At 45.9% G+C, this 16395-nt stretch overlaps 2 protein-coding genes across 15 annotated transcripts in view; one reads left to right on the forward strand and one right to left on the reverse strand.

The window, feature by feature from the left end:
- unm_hu7910 (un-named hu7910) overlaps window positions 1–2986 on the forward strand; it is a 51524-nt gene extending 48538 nt beyond the window's left edge. For all 14 annotated transcript variants that reach the window (XM_072710759.1, XM_072710748.1, XM_072710750.1 and 11 more), the window contains 3 exons: window positions 37–128; window positions 519–652; window positions 1636–2986. In XM_072710759.1, the coding sequence (XP_072566860.1) occupies window positions 37–128; window positions 519–652; window positions 1636–1786 (377 nt within the window). In that variant the 3' untranslated portion in view covers window positions 1787–2986. The remainder of the gene's footprint in view (window positions 1–36; window positions 129–518; window positions 653–1635) is intronic.
- Window positions 2987–11671: 8685 nt separating this feature from the next.
- Window positions 11672–16395, reverse strand: part of LOC111847214 (clavesin-1) — a 30081-nt gene continuing 25357 nt past the window's right edge. Inside the window, exon 6 of the mRNA XM_023818194.2 lies at window positions 11672–12310. Coding sequence (XP_023673962.1) covers window positions 12226–12310 — 85 coding nt within the window. The 3' untranslated portion in view covers window positions 11672–12225. The remainder of the gene's footprint in view (window positions 12311–16395) is intronic.

Here is a 16395-nt window from a genome sequence, read left to right on the forward strand (position 1 = left end):
CTCCTCTGATCCACTGTCCCTCTCCACCCACCGCAGGTAGGAAGGTGGAGAAGTCGTGCAACAGTTCCCCCAAGACCTGTGCCTTGATGGAGCGCTTCCCAGAGTCCACGGGCTGCAAACGGGGCCAGGTGGGTGACCCCCCCCCCCCCCCCCCTCCCATAGCCACGCTGTCACACGATGGGACTGTCTGTGATGGGGCAGCTTATGGTCTTGGGGGTGTGGCATGCTGGAGCCCCGCCCATTTTCATATCCACATTCTCAGCCCTTCACCCTCCTTTAATGTTGTGTCTCTTCCCTAAAGCTGTGTGAGGCTCTGAGGTCCAATGTTACATCCTGACATCTTATGAGCACCGATTTGTGATGAATGATAGAATCTTTGGCTCTGCCTGTCCCTGGGTGGTGGAGCTGGGGTGGCACAGTGGGGGAGGGGGGCACCAATCTGCCCGGGGGGGGGACGTTTTCACGGCTTTCTTACTTTATCTGATCTGACGGGCCCCTCCCGTTTCCTGTCGCCACAGATCAAGTTCTCCGTGATGCAGCCAGGAACTCATGTCTGGCCCCACACGGGGCCCACCAACTGCCGGCTGCGGATGCACCTGGGGCTGGTCATCCCTGCCCGCGGCTGCCGGATCAGGTGCACCAACGAGACCAGGTGAGCTGAGCTGCCCGACGTCAGGGGATGGGCGTGACGGACGAGGCAGGGGGGCTGCAGGGGCTGAAGCTGTGGCTGGGGCCCCACTTAAAGTCACCCCCCACCAAATTTATTTAGCAAAAGCTAAATAAATAGCCAGTGAGTGGAGTCAGAAGATGGTAACTTGCTTGCTGGTTAGCAGAACATGCGGCTCCAGCATCTCCTAAATACAATGGAGAAGCATGGAGAGAACCTTCAAAATGAATCAAGGGAGCATGAATTGTGACCCAGTTAAACAGCGTCTGCACCTTCCAGGAGGTTCCGGAAGGCTCTGTCTTCTCAGTAACACCTTAATGTTTGTTAATGAACTTCATTATGATCTTCAGACACTGTGCAGTGGAAAGCAGACATTAGTATGAAACACTCTCATTACCTCCTGCTGTATCACTGCAGGTTTAATTTTCTCTAGCTCATAGATGTGTCCGTATGCTTTGGGATGGACTGGCATCCCATCCAGCATGCCCACAGCCTTGTGCCCTGTGCTGCCTGGGATTGGGTCTGGGGCCTCTCTCAACGAGTCACTTTGGGGCTCAGAAGATCATGGTTAATTAGCAAAACATGCTGCTTCGGCATCTCCTAAGTGTGGAATGTGTTTAATATTTAGTGGAGTGACTGTTTGTGGCCAACAACAAATTTGCAGTTTATGTGCTGGTAAAACCGCCACTGCGTTGTACTTAAAGTGCACTGCTGAGGTGCAGTGGCTTACTTTACACTAACAAGTGTTGGAACCTCACACCTGAAGGTTTGTGGGCTTAAAACCCACTTCCTGTCGGCTCTGTGCGTGTGGAGTTTGCTTGGAATGTTCCCCAGTTTGTGTAGGTTTCCTCCAAAAAAGTCCCAAAACATGCCGTTAAGGCAAATCTCTGATTCTTTGTAGTCTGTGTCCTGCCCCATCCAGGGTGTCCTGATTGTTTGAGTAAATCTCCGTCTGTCATTTCCCACAGGAACTGGGAGGAGGGCAGGATCCTCATCTTTGACGACTCCTTCGAGCATGAAGTGTGGCAGGATGCGGACAGCTACCGACTGATCTTCATCGTAGACGTGTGGCACCCAGAGCTGACCCAGTATCAAAGGCAGACGCTTTCACCGATATAACAGGGCGGGACGCCAGGACTTCGGGCCGACCACTGACTGCAGACCACTGGCTATTGTTTTGCATATTTAGATAGGAATATCTCTTTACCCCAGCAGAGAAAATCAAAGGTACCACTGTCTTACAACCTTCCTCTGATGGAAGCCCGAGGCACAGGAGAAAACTGGCAGGCCACGTTGACAATTGGATGCTTCGCTGATTTCTTATTATTTTTTTTATTTTTTTGTTTTGTTACTTTAGAAGCAGGTCAATATGTCTGAAAAGGAAATGAGCACAATGGAAGCATCCTGCTGAAATACAAGCTGGCCGGAGAGTTTATAGGGGCAGCATCGGCGCTCAGCACGGCAGGATTCCGTCATGATTTTGTTCTGACTCTTAGCTGGGAATCCTGTCCAATCTGTAGCCCTGGAAATGGCCACTTGGAGAGTCTGCAAGGTGACTTTTTGCGGATGCCTCCCTCCCGCCACCAAACCTCCTGCCGACTGCAGATACAGCTCATCAGAACGCGCTGCGAGCGATCCAAAGCTCCAGAGAGATCCCAATGTCTGCACGTGTTTTTTTGTTCCCCTGTGGTTTCTTTCACTCTGGTTGACATGCACCCGACTTCAATCTTTAGGCGTCGTTCATTCGCCAACCCGTTTTTGCCTGAACAAAGACACGTCGCGGTCACTTTATAGAAATCTGTGTTTTGAGTAAACAAGATTCATTCCCAGCAGAAAGTGATTAATAATGCCGTTAAGACCGTGATAGTTCATGGTGCCGCTTGTTTTAAAGGCTTCTTGCTAGGTTTGTTCTAATGGGGAAGAAGGTCCTCAGCTTAGCATTAGCATTTAGCAGGGTAAGTCCTTCTTCACATAACACTTCATTGTATTATATACTGCTGTATTGTCTTGTCAAACAACACTACTTAAAATTTTGTGGATGTCAGATAATGTTGTATTTTATTTATCACATGACAGCTCAAATAATCCATCGCAGCCCCTCGTGACACATTCCTCTCCTGCCATCTGCTCATTACCGAAACAGGTATAGCACATTAACCAAACGTATAGCACATTAACCAAAACCGGTTACCATTTTTAGTCCATTGTCACAAAAACCCAGGAAACAGAGATGGTGGAATAGCTGCCAAACCGTTAATGTGAAAAATGCCAAAAATGATTGTGTATAAAAATAAAGGATGCTTTTTTTTTAACTCTGAACTTCCAAATTGAAATATGTAGGTTTTATTTTATGGGACTAGTAAGTGGTGATGAAATGTTACCCTTTGAAAAGGGCTCATTATGTTACTTGTCTTTATGTGGTGGGTGACCTCGAATGTATGTTCTGCTAAATGTCGTGAAGCTTTCCGTCATTGTCTGGGAATGAGGAGACCAGCCTTCACCTCAAGATGCCGATGCTCTTTAAGAAATATCTGCGTCTGGCCGGTTTTTAAACTCTCTTTATGCTGTAAAATGTGCCAAGAGAGTCGCTGAATTTGTTTGATCGGGGAGGTAGAGAGATTGAGTAAGTCAGTGTTTCCCAACCCAGTCCTCGGGGAACCCCGGACAGTCCACGTTTTTGCTTCCTCTCAGCTCCCAGCGCACCTGTACCAGGTATTCGGTGTTCCTGATTGGCTAGGAGCTGGGAGGGTGCAAAAACGTGGACTGTCCAGGGTTCCCCGAGGACTGGTTTGGGAAACATTGTAGTAAGTGGTCTGAGAAAGAAATTCATTTGAAGGGGGTGAGACAAGCTCTTGGTCGTCGTCTGCACCCTGTCCTGGGGCATGTGGAGTCACAAAGCTGGTATTTCCATCAGTCCAGGCTGTGGCCTTATGATGCGTGAAAAGGGGCTGCTATTAGTAGTGTATTGTTTTGTTCTGGTACCTTCTGCACATTCAGCGATGTGCGGCCGAGGCAGCGAGCTTTACCTCCATTATTCAGCGTCACGTGGGATCTGCCCCACGCTTGGAATGTTCTTGCTTTTCTGTGCTGCCATGAAAATCGTTCAGACTAATATTGCTGGATTTTTCCTTCACCGTGAGGCAACATCAATCAGTGCAAAATGGCAACAATTTGATCATGAATGACTGAAAAGAAAGATTAACTTAATTGGAAAATGAAGAACCACTTTGTTCATGTTGAACCCACTCCCGTTTGTGAGTTTTTTTTTTTAAACCATTAAGGGAAATGCTGTTCAGGCCTAGTGTTCAGAACGGAACTCTGGGACCTGGCAAGCAGTGTATTCTGGAGCTGCTCATAGCTGCTCATGTTAGGAGAGGTGCGCACTGGCTTTGCTAGCTTACTGGGTAATAATAATGGATACTTTATTGATCCCCATGGGGAAATTCTCTCCCCTTTATTTTTTTTTAAACACCTCCCCCAACTTGCTCTCTTTAGGTAAGAGCTGGTCGCAAAGGGCAGCCACCCATAGTGGTGCCCAGGGAGCTGGGGGTTTAAGGGCCTTGCTGAAGGACCCACAGAAATGCAGAGGTCAGGCTCAAACTGGAGACCTTCTAATCACAGGCACAGAGGCTGCCCTTAATTGGGGATAGAATTTGGAAAAGTTGTAGATTCAAATCCCACGGAGGGCCCCATAGAAACGTTTTTAACATGAACTGCTTCCTTTGTCATCTCACCAGTTTGGTTAGGTTTGAAGCCCGTCGGACGGAAGTGGCTGTTAAGTTGTGACTATACACTCACCTAAAGGATTATTAGGAACACCTGTTCAATTTCTCATTATGCAATTATCTAATCAACCAATCACATGGCAGTTGCTTCAATGCATTTAGGGGTGTGGTCCTGGTCAAGACAATCTCCTGAACTCCAAACTGAATGTCAGTATGGGAAAGAAAGGTGATTTAAGCAATTTTGAGCGTGGCATGGTTGTTGGTGCCAGACGGGCCGGTCTGAGTATTTCACAATCTGCTCAGTTACTGGGATTTTCACGCACAACCATTTCTAGGGTTTACAAAGAATGGTGTGCAAAGGGAAAAACATCCAGTATGCGGCAGTCCTGTGGGCGAAAATGCCTTGTTGATGCTAGAGGTCAGAGGAGAATGGGCCGACTGATTCAAGCTGATAGAAGAGCAACTTTGACTGAAATAACCACTCCTTACAACCGAGGTATGCAGCAAAGCATTTGTGAAGCCACAACACGCACAACCTTGAGGCGGATGGGCTACAACAGCAGAAGACCCCACCGGGTACCACTCATCTCCACTACAAATAGGAAAAAGAGGCTACAATTTGCACGAGCTCACCAAAATTGGACCGTTGAAGACTGGAAAAATGTTGCCTAGTCTGATGAGTCTCTGATGATTTCTGTTGAGACATTTAAATGGTAGAGTCAGAATTTGGCGTAAACAGAATGAGAACATGGATCCATCATGCCTTGTTACAGGCTGGTGGTGGTGGTGTAATGGTGTGGGGGATGTTTTCTTGGCACACTTTAGGCCCCTTAGTGCCAATTGGGCATCGTTTAAATGCCACGGCCTACCTGAGCATTGTTTCTGACCATGTCCATCCCTTTATGACCACCATGTACCCATCCTCTGATGGCTACCTCCAGCAGGATAATGCACCATGTCACAAAGCTCGAATCATTTCAAATTGGTTTCTTGAACATGACAATGAGTTACTAAAATGGCCCCCACAGTCACCAGATTTCAGCACAATAGAGCATCTTTGGGATGTGGTGGAACAGGAGCTTCGTGCCCTGGATGTGCATCCCACAAATCTCCATCAACTGCAAGATGCTATCCTATCAATATGGGCCAACATTTCTAAAGAATGCTTTCAGCACCTTGTTGAATCAATGCCACGTAGAATTAAGGCAGTTCTGAAGGCGAAAGGGGGTCAAACACCGTATTAGTATGGTGTTCCTAATAATCCTTTAGGTGAGGTATTTTTTATCGGTTGAATCCACTAATGAATTCACCTGTTGAGCTGGTCTGCTCCGGAGGTTAGGATGCTGTGCCTGTGATCAAAAGGTTCAAATCCCAGGGTCAGCAGAGTGGTTTCACTGATGGGCCCTTCAGCAAGGCCCATTTACTAGATATTTATTATTAATTCAAAGACAGATGTGTGACCAAAAATGTGTCCATCTTCATAGACTTAAACATGAAACTGCGGGCCAGTAAAATTAGATCAGCGGGCCAAATGTGACGTACAGGCCAGATGTATGAGTTTCATTTTAACCCCAAAGGTCACATCCTGCTGTATTCTCTAATGTACATGACACATGGGGGCGGGGGGGGGGGGCAAGCAGCACACCAATGAGGGAGGGAATTAAATTTGAGGTGATGGATGTAGGTTTGAATCCTAGGAAGTAAGGGGTGTGGGTTTAATTCTCAGGAGCTAAGGAGATTAGGGATATGGGTTTAAATTCCAGGAGGTGAGGGTGTGGGTTTAAATCCTTAGAAAACAGGGTGCAGGTTAAAATCAAGTCAAGATGCCATTAACAACTGAGAGAAGATTATCGTATTTGAGTGATTTTTGTACTGACTGGCTGTCATTTTTTTTTTCTTAGGTGTTCCTCAGGATCCTGATGGTTCTGATGGTTTTCTTTCTAGAACTTTCTTAAGCCTGCCCTTCGAGGGTGTTCTCCCACAATGTCACCTGCATGTTTAAATAAATAATCAACTTTCATTGTAAAAATGCCCCCCCCCCCCCCCCCCCCTTTATGTATACACTGCTGGCTTAAGGGTGGGCTGGTGTCTCAGGGAGCAGCACGGTTTCCTGTCACGTCCCAGGTTGTAGGTTTCAAACCCACCGCCCCTGTGTGTCTCTCTCTCACTGACCCCTGTGCATTCTGGGATAGGCTTCCAGCTCATCACACTCTGACTGGTATAGTAGTATAGGATATAATTAGTGCTGCTTAGGGGTGTTTACATTGTACGGTGGAGTGGTGGCATCCTTTTACCCAGACATACTAGGCTTGCTGTGAATATACTGTATAAACCAGTATGCTCTGTCTCTGGTATTGACTGCTAAGGTATGCTAAGGTACTCAGATGCCCCATACTCACTAAGGTACCATCAAGTAACTGTTAAGTTGGTTTTTCTTACCATAAAGGTTTTGTTTATTTTCACGTTCTTCTGTTGTCACTATCTACTATCCTATTGACATTTGACATTTGCACCAGTATGAGCACAGGTACATTGGTACATACCTCATCAGACATAAACACACACACAGATGTCCACATGTATATCAGAGGTGAGAATGTAGTTTGGGGTCAAATTGCAGGGTCTAGCCATTCATCTGGCACCCCTTGGAGCATTTGGGGGGGGGGGTTCGGTTAAGGGCCAAACAGATTTAATGATTTTGCCAAGGATCGAACCAATGATCTTCTGTTCTGATCACAGGCACAGGGGGGTAACCAGCTGAGCCATACATGCCCCCCCCCCCCAAAAGAAGAGGCTGGCCTAAAATCTCCAAACATAAGGAGGAAGATTTTGATAAAGGTTACAGGTTAATGGTTTCTGGATCAGGCTTTGGTGGATATTCTGGACTGGTACAACATACCCAGTAGCTTTCTGCAAAAGCTGGATTGCCCCTGGGGGGCTGTGACACCCCCCCAAGCTTTGCTCTGACCTACATATGTGTCTCATGGAGAGCAAGATGGGACAGAGGAAATGGAGAATAATAATAACATATCGCTATTCTGAAATAATATCGCTATTCTGAATTCTGTCCTACCCGGCGACAGCGGAGTCATCTGAGAATTTTCGTAAAAGGCGCAGCTTGGATTTGAAGCCGTGTGGGGCGTGAACAGAAAGCGAGCGTGTGCATTTGTGAGCAGTACATCTTGGATGACAGCAGGTGGCAGAGTGGTTAAGGAAACAATGGAAAATGGCTTCTGGATGCGGGAAGGGGCTTGTTCTCCTGCCCTTCCCCGTGAGCCACTTGGGAGAAGATTCCGGGAAGACGCTGTGTTGTCACAGGCTCTCTCTGCATTGGCTGCTTTTTTTTTTTTTTGGAATTTATTCTGATTGTGCTGCTATTGGCGTTTTGTTGTGGCTGTGGGTTTATGGATATGTTGTTTGGCAAGTTCTGGCAAGAGTATGGATATTCAGTAAATGAATAACAAGTGGTTATTCTGCAGCAATTGCACATGGAATTCAAGTGGTAATTAATGAATATTTATGCCAAGTCAAATTGCAGGGGAATATTTAGTATAATGTAATAAAGGCCTCTGTGCATTACTTAGAACACAGAATAAGCAAATGTAAATGTATTTAATGGGTTTTAGTGGATGATTACTGTATGAAATGCCCCTCCCTTTGGATTCTCAGGCCTATAGGCCTAAAATAAATTCAGTGAGAGCGCTGGTGCTGTGGCATGACTCTACCTGGTCACATGGTGTGTTTCTATGGCAATAATTCACGTGGCGTAGAGCGGGTGGGCTGGAAATAGGCTAATACCGGCGCCATGGGAGCTGACTTGGGCAGGTTCTGCTGGAGCTGCAGTTCTGTGGGCTATCCTGCACAAGGTGGGAGGAATAACAGAGAGATGGAATGAACCATGTGAGTGGGGTGGGGGGGGGGGGGGCTGAAATGCTCATTTGTCTTATCTCTTGGGAAAATGCAAGCTAAATTCATGAACACATTTTAGTGTGTGTCTTCAAAACGACTGGGTATGAGTTTATACGAAATGTTAAAAATCTTCTTCTAGTACCTTGTTACAATGTCCATCTGTCCAACTTCCAGCCCACTTCTCCTGTAGTGGGTTGTGGAGAGCCTGGAGCCTGGAGCCTGCAGCCCGGAGCCCGGAGCCCGGATCCTGCCCGAAGACGAGCACAGTGCACCGGGCTTGGGTTAGCAGTGTAATACCATTCAGCTATCAGTGTTTAACCAGAATATACCAGGTGGGTCAGGTTTGTTAAAAAAATTACTACTTCCCCCCCACAACCAAGTGTAGCAGCTGTTTTTGGCCCTCAAACTTCATGCCCCCCCCCCCCCCCCCCCCACAAATGTGTGGTTTGGTGGTATCGCCACCAGTACATACCAGGAACCTATGCTGGATGTTGCTAAATTACTTGAATTCTGCCCCCAAAAATAGCACAATTTGTTTAAAGTAGCAGGACATTAAGCCCCCCCCCCCCAGGGAACCAGCAGAGTACCTGTAATGCCCTCCCCCTCTCTGTCTCTCGGGGCTGTGATGCATCTGATCTGCTTGGGGGGGAACCAATGGCTGGGAGGGCTGGTGTATCACTGTGTGTGGGATTCAAAGACTAACTGGAGACCAATGCAGGCCCAATACATTCCTCTCTTAGAGGGAGGTCCCTTAAAGCCCAGCAACGGCACATACCATCTAGGAGGGCTTGTGGGGGGGGGACACTTTCATTTGCAGTGCACCCGTCTGAGGAGATAGCATCATTAAGTGGTGGTAGTTTTGAAATGTAGCTTTTTAGCTAATTTTGGGACAGTTCATTTTGTTGGCTGATTAATAAAAATGAATAAAACTAAAAACTAGTCCCCCGACTGTGGAAAAGAGGCTCAGTGAAGGTCCCCCTGCACAGTAGGATGCCCCCCCCGCTGTTGGCAGAGTGCCTCTCGCCCTTGACATCACACCAGTTGCAGACAGACAGTTCAGAAGACATCCTTGGGCTCAGTGGGCCCTGCCTCAGTGTGTGGCTCACCGTCCTGTACTCCCTTCCATCAGACCAGTATCCTGCCATCAGACCAGTATGAATGTGTGACCGCAAAGTGAACTGGATGAAAAAGACATGGAGCATTCGGGTGGCATTTATTTTTTTAAAGCGCAATGCAGGCCTGGCTCCATATTTGAACTGTTGGGTTGGCCTTACTATATTTGCTTATTTCAAAAGGCTTTTTAAATAGCAATTACAGCTGTAAAAGATTAACTCACCACCACCATCACGTTTATCTAATTACTGCACTTGCTTGAGTAATTCCTCATAAATCATTTCATTTGATGTATTGTGGAGTGAATCCCTTGAAGCGCAGAGATATACATTCTTAAATACTCCAGGTTTCCCAAATACAGCTGCATTCCTATGACGGTTGACCGGCTCAAGCCCAACGAAATGGAGAGTGTGGCCTACTCTCTTTTTAAAGCTCCCGAATCCTTTGGCGTATGACGGAAAGTGAAGATGAATTATAAGTCTAAGTTGTCCGTGGGAAATATTCATTCAGATTATTGACTCCCTGTGGTACAGTGGAGTCAGCAATGCAGTATGAAATGCTCATGGGGTTTGTCGGTAGATCTGTCTCGGCTGCAGAGAAAGGCTTCATTTAGCAGATGTTTTAAGCCATAGTGATGCACATTTGAGAGAGCAGAGTCAGTCCCTGGAGCAATTGGGATTAAGAGCCTTGCTCAAGGGCCCAATGGTCTGGGCCGGGTTTGTTGTTTCTGGGACCCCCTGCTCTATCTCAGATGTTCCAAACACAAATTAAGTCAATAACTAAACTTTTGGGGGAGGGTGGAAAACGCGGCATCTGCCAATGACATTACTCTGCTGGATCTGAACCGGTGACCTTGCAGTAATGGGCTCAGGTCGCTACCCCACAGAGCCCCGTCCCCTGCCCTCCCCCACTTTCCATGACAGTGAAAGGCATGGATGCCGATTGGCTGTTGATCGCAGTGCACATCTGCTCGAAGCGCGTCTCATATCCTGAATATCATGGGTCCGAGGGGGTCTGTTTTAGGACCAGCTGGTTAGAATGCGCGGTCATGCCCACCTTTGCCTCGTCCCCAAGCCTTCCGGGTGCGGCGATATCGCAACGACGAGACAGGAAAAATGGAGGTAAAAGCTGATTCGAAGAGTCACGCTCCGATGGGCAAGTATTTCCACTCTGATAGAAATTCGTTCAGCTGTTTTGTGGGGGGAGGAGTTTGCCGACAGCCACTCAAATTGCTTTTTCGCCCCCCGATGTCTCGTGGCTAAAGGCGGAAGATTATTGAGATGAGAGGAACATCGGTGCATTAATCACCTCGTCATGCTCTGTTATTAAAATGAAGGACAATCTGTTCGCTCTTGCACACTTTTTGATGATTTTGTTTTATTTATTTATTTACCCTCAGTATATTCATTTTCAACTGGTTCTTGTGGCTTTTATTATTGGTATATATATAAGGAATCTTAATTATAGTGCAAACTTTATTCCACCGGTTTCTTTCATATGCTTTTGGCCTAAATTAAAATACAAAGTGAACCAGTGAACCGAAAGGCCACTTTTTAAGAATGGTGTAAGGATTTTGGTCATTTTTGCATGTGGGATATGGCTTATGGTTAATCAGTACAGTTCTTTGTACTACAAAGACCTAGTTTACTGATAGATGCTGAGGACCATAGCCAGAGGTGGAGATTTCAGGTCCAGAGAGTACAAATCCAGACCAGGATTTTGTTTCAACCAACCAGTTGAGTCCTCTGTGACTGTGATTCTTTATACTCAACTGGTTGGTTGAAACAAAATCCTGGTCTGGATTTGTACTCTCTGGACCTGAAATCTCCACCTCTGACCATAGCACACATGAACGAGTCATACTTTTGGTCAAGACCTGACCAACCTGAACACTCATATGTGTGCTGCTTCGGTAAGAAGGGCCAAAACACAAATTCTTTTCTTATGTCTGGGTAAGACAGGGTCTGCCTGAATTTATCTCGTCTTCACCTGCTTAGAAACTAGACCCACAGATCTGTTGCTGCGGCGTACACTGTCTCAGCCCTAAACAGGTAAATGTGCAGTTGTGCACGTGTGGGACGTGGCTGTGAAATGTGGGCCCTTAAACTAATAATATTCTCCACAAGTTTTCCTGTCCACATACTGTGACATGTTTTGCACTTGATGGTTACGCCCTGCTGAAACGTTGAAGATTATTTTTGGTTCATTTGGTTCAGGAGTTTGCTGATAAACACTGAACAAGTGCAAGTACAACAAATCAGAGGCCATTATTATTTAATAATGAGCGAAGATGACAAAAGATGTACTTAAAATTATTCCGAAATACATTGCAAATCTTTTTTTGTGTATTATTGGAATCCTTTTTTTTGTAGTTTTTCAAAGTCCTTTTCATAGTACAACTTGCAATTACGAACCTCTATATACACTTTACGAATATCATCATTTCAAATGGATTTTACATACATTCTTTTGTTCTTGTGATTAAGATTTCGAGGTGTCAGGATTGACATCCTGATAAATATGTATTATCCTTGAAATTGTCTTTTATTTTTAAGAGAAACTTAGCATCTACAGTAGCAAACGGTGAGTTCACTGCGGCAAATCTACCTTGGCTTTTAAAAGGTTTTTCACGTCGAACTTTGTAATAAAACATAGATGGACTAGTAGCCTTCTGCTCAGCCAGAGTCGGCAACATCAGGTAAATGGCTTGTGAGTGATTTGCCCTGTGACACTGAGTGTCCTGTTCGCTCGACATCGTCACGGGCACTCTGCTGCAGCTCAAACTGGGTCACGGTGACATTGGCCATCCCATCAGTCCAGAGCCAGCAGGGGTTGGGCTGTGTCATCGTCCCTCCCCTTCGCCTTCAGTGTTCCGGGCTCTACAGCCGACTGGGATCTGCAAACAGAAACCAATGGTCAAAAAAAAGTATGGCCTCAAGCATCCCCAAATCCTCACCAGGAAAAGCGGTATTAAGATGGCGGCGTAATGCAGGGGCCACTCCAACCCGTTCCGGGGCCCTGATTGACATTTGATTAACCTAATTGTCATTAGTCATCTCCCTTCCTTCTCTGATAGGCTGCTCAGATGAGGAGGCCCCCTGGTGGCCCCTGATCATAATGCAGCCGCTTGATTCGCTTGTGCCTTGGGCCGGCCCTGGTGTGGCGTGTGACAAAATGGGTTCGGAAGACGGTTGAAATCGCAACACGCTACGGTGCCAGTGAATGATGCACTTAAACAGGAAGAACAACTGTGGGCTATTTCCAGTCATTTCCAGCTGGTGCCAAAATGCTTTCATTGTTCCCCAAGCAATTCTTTGGCTTCCTAATGGCAGCTGTACTACACCAGTAACTGGACTGGTTCAAAATAGTTGAACTTGTGTACTTTGCTGTTATATAACATTGTTAAAATCTTTAACAGTGTGCGGTCCAGTGGATTTGAACCCTTTACCGATGATCGGAAAGTTACCGGTTCGAAGACGAGTGATGTCACCGATGGGCCCTTGCACAAGGCACTTAACCCCCGCTTACTCCAAGAACTGCTTCCCGAAATGTACGCTGCTTCGGATAAAAGCATCTGCTCAATGAATAATGTAAAAGCTGTAGTTTGCAACTGCAGGCAGTCCCCGGATCACGAATGTCTGACTTAATGGCCTCCTCGTACCTACGAACAAACTGCCATAAAGCCTGTTATGTCAAAAATTCCCCTTAAATACAACTGTAATAATGAATGAACACACTAATTTGTGACACTTGTGAAAACATTGCACGGCTTCGGCAGTTTGCCGGCTCGAGGTACAGTACAGTACTGTACCGTATGTAGCTAATTTTATTATTACTGTATAATTATAATGTATGGTATTATTATTCTGACTTACCTACGAATTCAGCTTAAAGACAGACTTAAGGATCTGCCTATATAAACTTGCAGGCTAACTTCTCTCTCTACCGCCAACCCGTACTGCAAAGCGTTTTGCTTGGTAGATTTACACATTTAGCAGGCACTTTTGTCGAAAGCAGTGATCTGAGAGTCATGTTGACCTGGAATGCCGCCTGTACAAATCCCAGCGTCGGCATGCTGGTTGAGCTGTTGGGCCCTTGACCCCAGCTGCTGAAGGCACTGGCTGATCCCACTTTCTCAATCGATTTGTATGAAAGTATCTGCTAGAAAAAAATAAATAATTGAAACCTAAAATTGTCTTCAGCAGCCTAAGACTTTTTGCTAATACTGTACAGGAATGCCCATTCCAAGCCATTCCTGATTCCCTTAGCTTTTGATTGGATCTTAGGCAAATGGCTTGTAATAATAATCAGTGGCGTGCACAGACATTTTGGGGGGCAAGTGCTCCAGGGGGAAAAAAGGGCACTTTTTGCATATGTGGAAAACCTTTTCTTTTTATAATAAAAAAAACGCACAGGTTAAATGCAATTTGACTTTTATTTCAAAACATTCTCTAAAAATCAAAAATCACACCACAAAAAGATAAAATCTGTATCCAGTAGTTGACGTTAGTTATGGAAAGGCTAATCCACAAAAACGGAGAAACGTCCATAATTCTATTATTCATAATCATGTCAAGGTTTTAGGTTTTTCTGCAGTTCCATCTCTAAAAAGTGTGATGTCTTCCCGTCACTGACTTCAGTTTGAAAACTTTGTATTTATTCACAGATTTCCGTGAGATCATCCTAAAATTTGTAACGAAAAATGGGCTCAAAAGAGCCCTCTGCCTAACGGCATGTAGCCTATAGCATAACGTGATATTTTCAATAGTGTATGCAAAAAGGTCGGAATTGATGGAGAGTGGGGTTGCCTAAATGGTTTAGGTTACATTTTAAATGTGTCGTTTTTTTGTTTATCCATATGGATGGATGGAGGGGGCAAGCTGGCAAAGTTTGTCATGTGCAGTTTCTGATAGGCTACTTCACAACAAAACAATTGCAGGTTGGTCTTAGAGGGCAAACAGAATAATTTCACTCGATTCATGGGTTACCTGACTGGTTGGGAAGGGAAAGAGCTGCCGTGTTGTCCGCCGTGGCTCCCAGTCGCTATAGTTAGCCTACTATGCCTACTCCAAGTAGTCCTATGTCATGCCGCTGCTACACGCCTCACAACAAATGAACTGCAAGCGTGTTCACGTGACACGGTGACAGTGAAAAAGCGACAGGGTTCGGGTGTCTTTGAAGAAGGGGCACAAATCAAGCCATTATTTTCACACCTTTTTAAATCGCGCAGCTTTAAAAAAAAAAAAAAAAATCACGTCTTTCAAAAGGGCACTTTTTTGGACTGAGGGCAAAAGGGCAAGTGCTTCAGCACCACCTCGTCTCTATCTGTGCACGCCAGTGATAATAATAATAATAATAATAATAATAATAAATTTTATTTGTATTGCACTTTATATTTTATCAATCTCAAAGTGCTACAGAGTAAAAATAAAGAAATAAAACAGGAGGATCTATAAAATATTTTAAGAAAATGTCTTTCTAAAAAGATGAGTTTTTAGGTTTTGTTTAAAAGCATCAGTCGACTGTGGGGCTCTCAGGTAGTCAGGGAGGGTGTTCCACAGCCTCGGCGCCACAGATGAAAAAGCCCCATCACCCACGCTGCGGAGCTTGGTTCTGGGGACTTGGAGGGTGTTAGTGTGTACAGAGCGGAGGGTGCGTGAGGAGGTATGGGGGGTGAGGAGTTCTCGTAAGTAAAGGGGAGCATGTCCATAGATGCACTGATGGGTGAGGAGAGAGACCTTGTACTCTATCCTGAGTGGGACAGGGAGCCAGTGAAGGGTTTTCAGGATGGGGGTGATGTGGTCATGCTTCCGCACCCTCATCAGGATCCTGGCAGCGCTGTTCTGAATATACTGTAGTCTCTGGATATTCTTGCCAGGAATCCCAATGAGGAGTGCATTACAGTAATCCAGCCTGGAGGAGACAAAGGCGTGGACGAGCTTCTCTGCATCTGCCAGGCTGAGTGTTGGGCGGAGTTTGGCGATGTTCTTGAGGTGGTAGAATGATGACTTATAGAGGTGTTTGATGTGGGTGTCAAAGGTGAGTTGAGGGTCCATTTTAATACCCAAATTGGTGACAGATGTGGAAAGGAGGATGTTTTGGCCAGAGAAAGTGATACTGGTGATGGTAGAAGAGCGGAGATGGTGAGGTGTGCCAATTAAGATGGTTTCAGTTTTTGAACTGTTCAGCTTTAGGAAGTTGAGCCTCATCCACACCTCTATCTCCTCCAGGCAGGTAGTCAGTGTGGATGCTGACAGAGGGGCAGTAGAGGAGATGGGGGTAGTCCTGAGGTAAAGCTGAATGTCATCGGCATACTGTAGCAATGAAAAGATAAACCATGCCTGCTAATGATGTTTCCAAGGGGGAGCATGTAGATGGTGAAAAGGATGGGGCCTAGCACAGAGCCCTGTGGGACACCACAGGTGACGTTGTGGGTGTGAGATTTTGCACTGCCAAGGGTGACATGCTCAATTCTGCCGGTCAGGTATGATGTGAACCAGTTGTGAACATTTCCTGAGAGTCCAATGGTGTACTGCAGGTGGTGAAGGAGGATGTTGTGGTCTATTGTGTCAAAAGCAGCTGTCAGGTCAAGGTGGATGAGTAGAGAGGGGGAACCAGTATCTGCTGTCATCAGAAGGTCATTGGTGACCCTGACCAGGGCTGTTTCAGTGCTATGGCCAGGGTGAAAACCAGACTGAAACTTTTCAAACAGGTTATTTAGTTCGAGGTGATCATGAAGTTGTGCAGCAACAGTTTTTTTCCAGAAGTTTAGAGAGAAATGGAAGATTGGAGATGGGCCTATAGTTAGAGAGAACTTCAGGATCCAGGGTTGGTTTTTTCAGTAGAGGTCTGATGACAGCAGTTTTTAATGCAGAAGGAATATGGCCAACCAGGAGGGAGTTGTTTATGATCCTGGTGATGAGTGGAGATACAGCAGAGATGTTAGCCTTCAACAGGGCTCAGGGGAAAGGGTCCAGGGAA

Source organism: Paramormyrops kingsleyae, chromosome 4 (genome assembly GCF_048594095.1).
Source record: "Paramormyrops kingsleyae isolate MSU_618 chromosome 4, PKINGS_0.4, whole genome shotgun sequence".
NCBI lineage: Eukaryota > Metazoa > Chordata > Actinopteri > Osteoglossiformes > Mormyridae > Paramormyrops > Paramormyrops kingsleyae.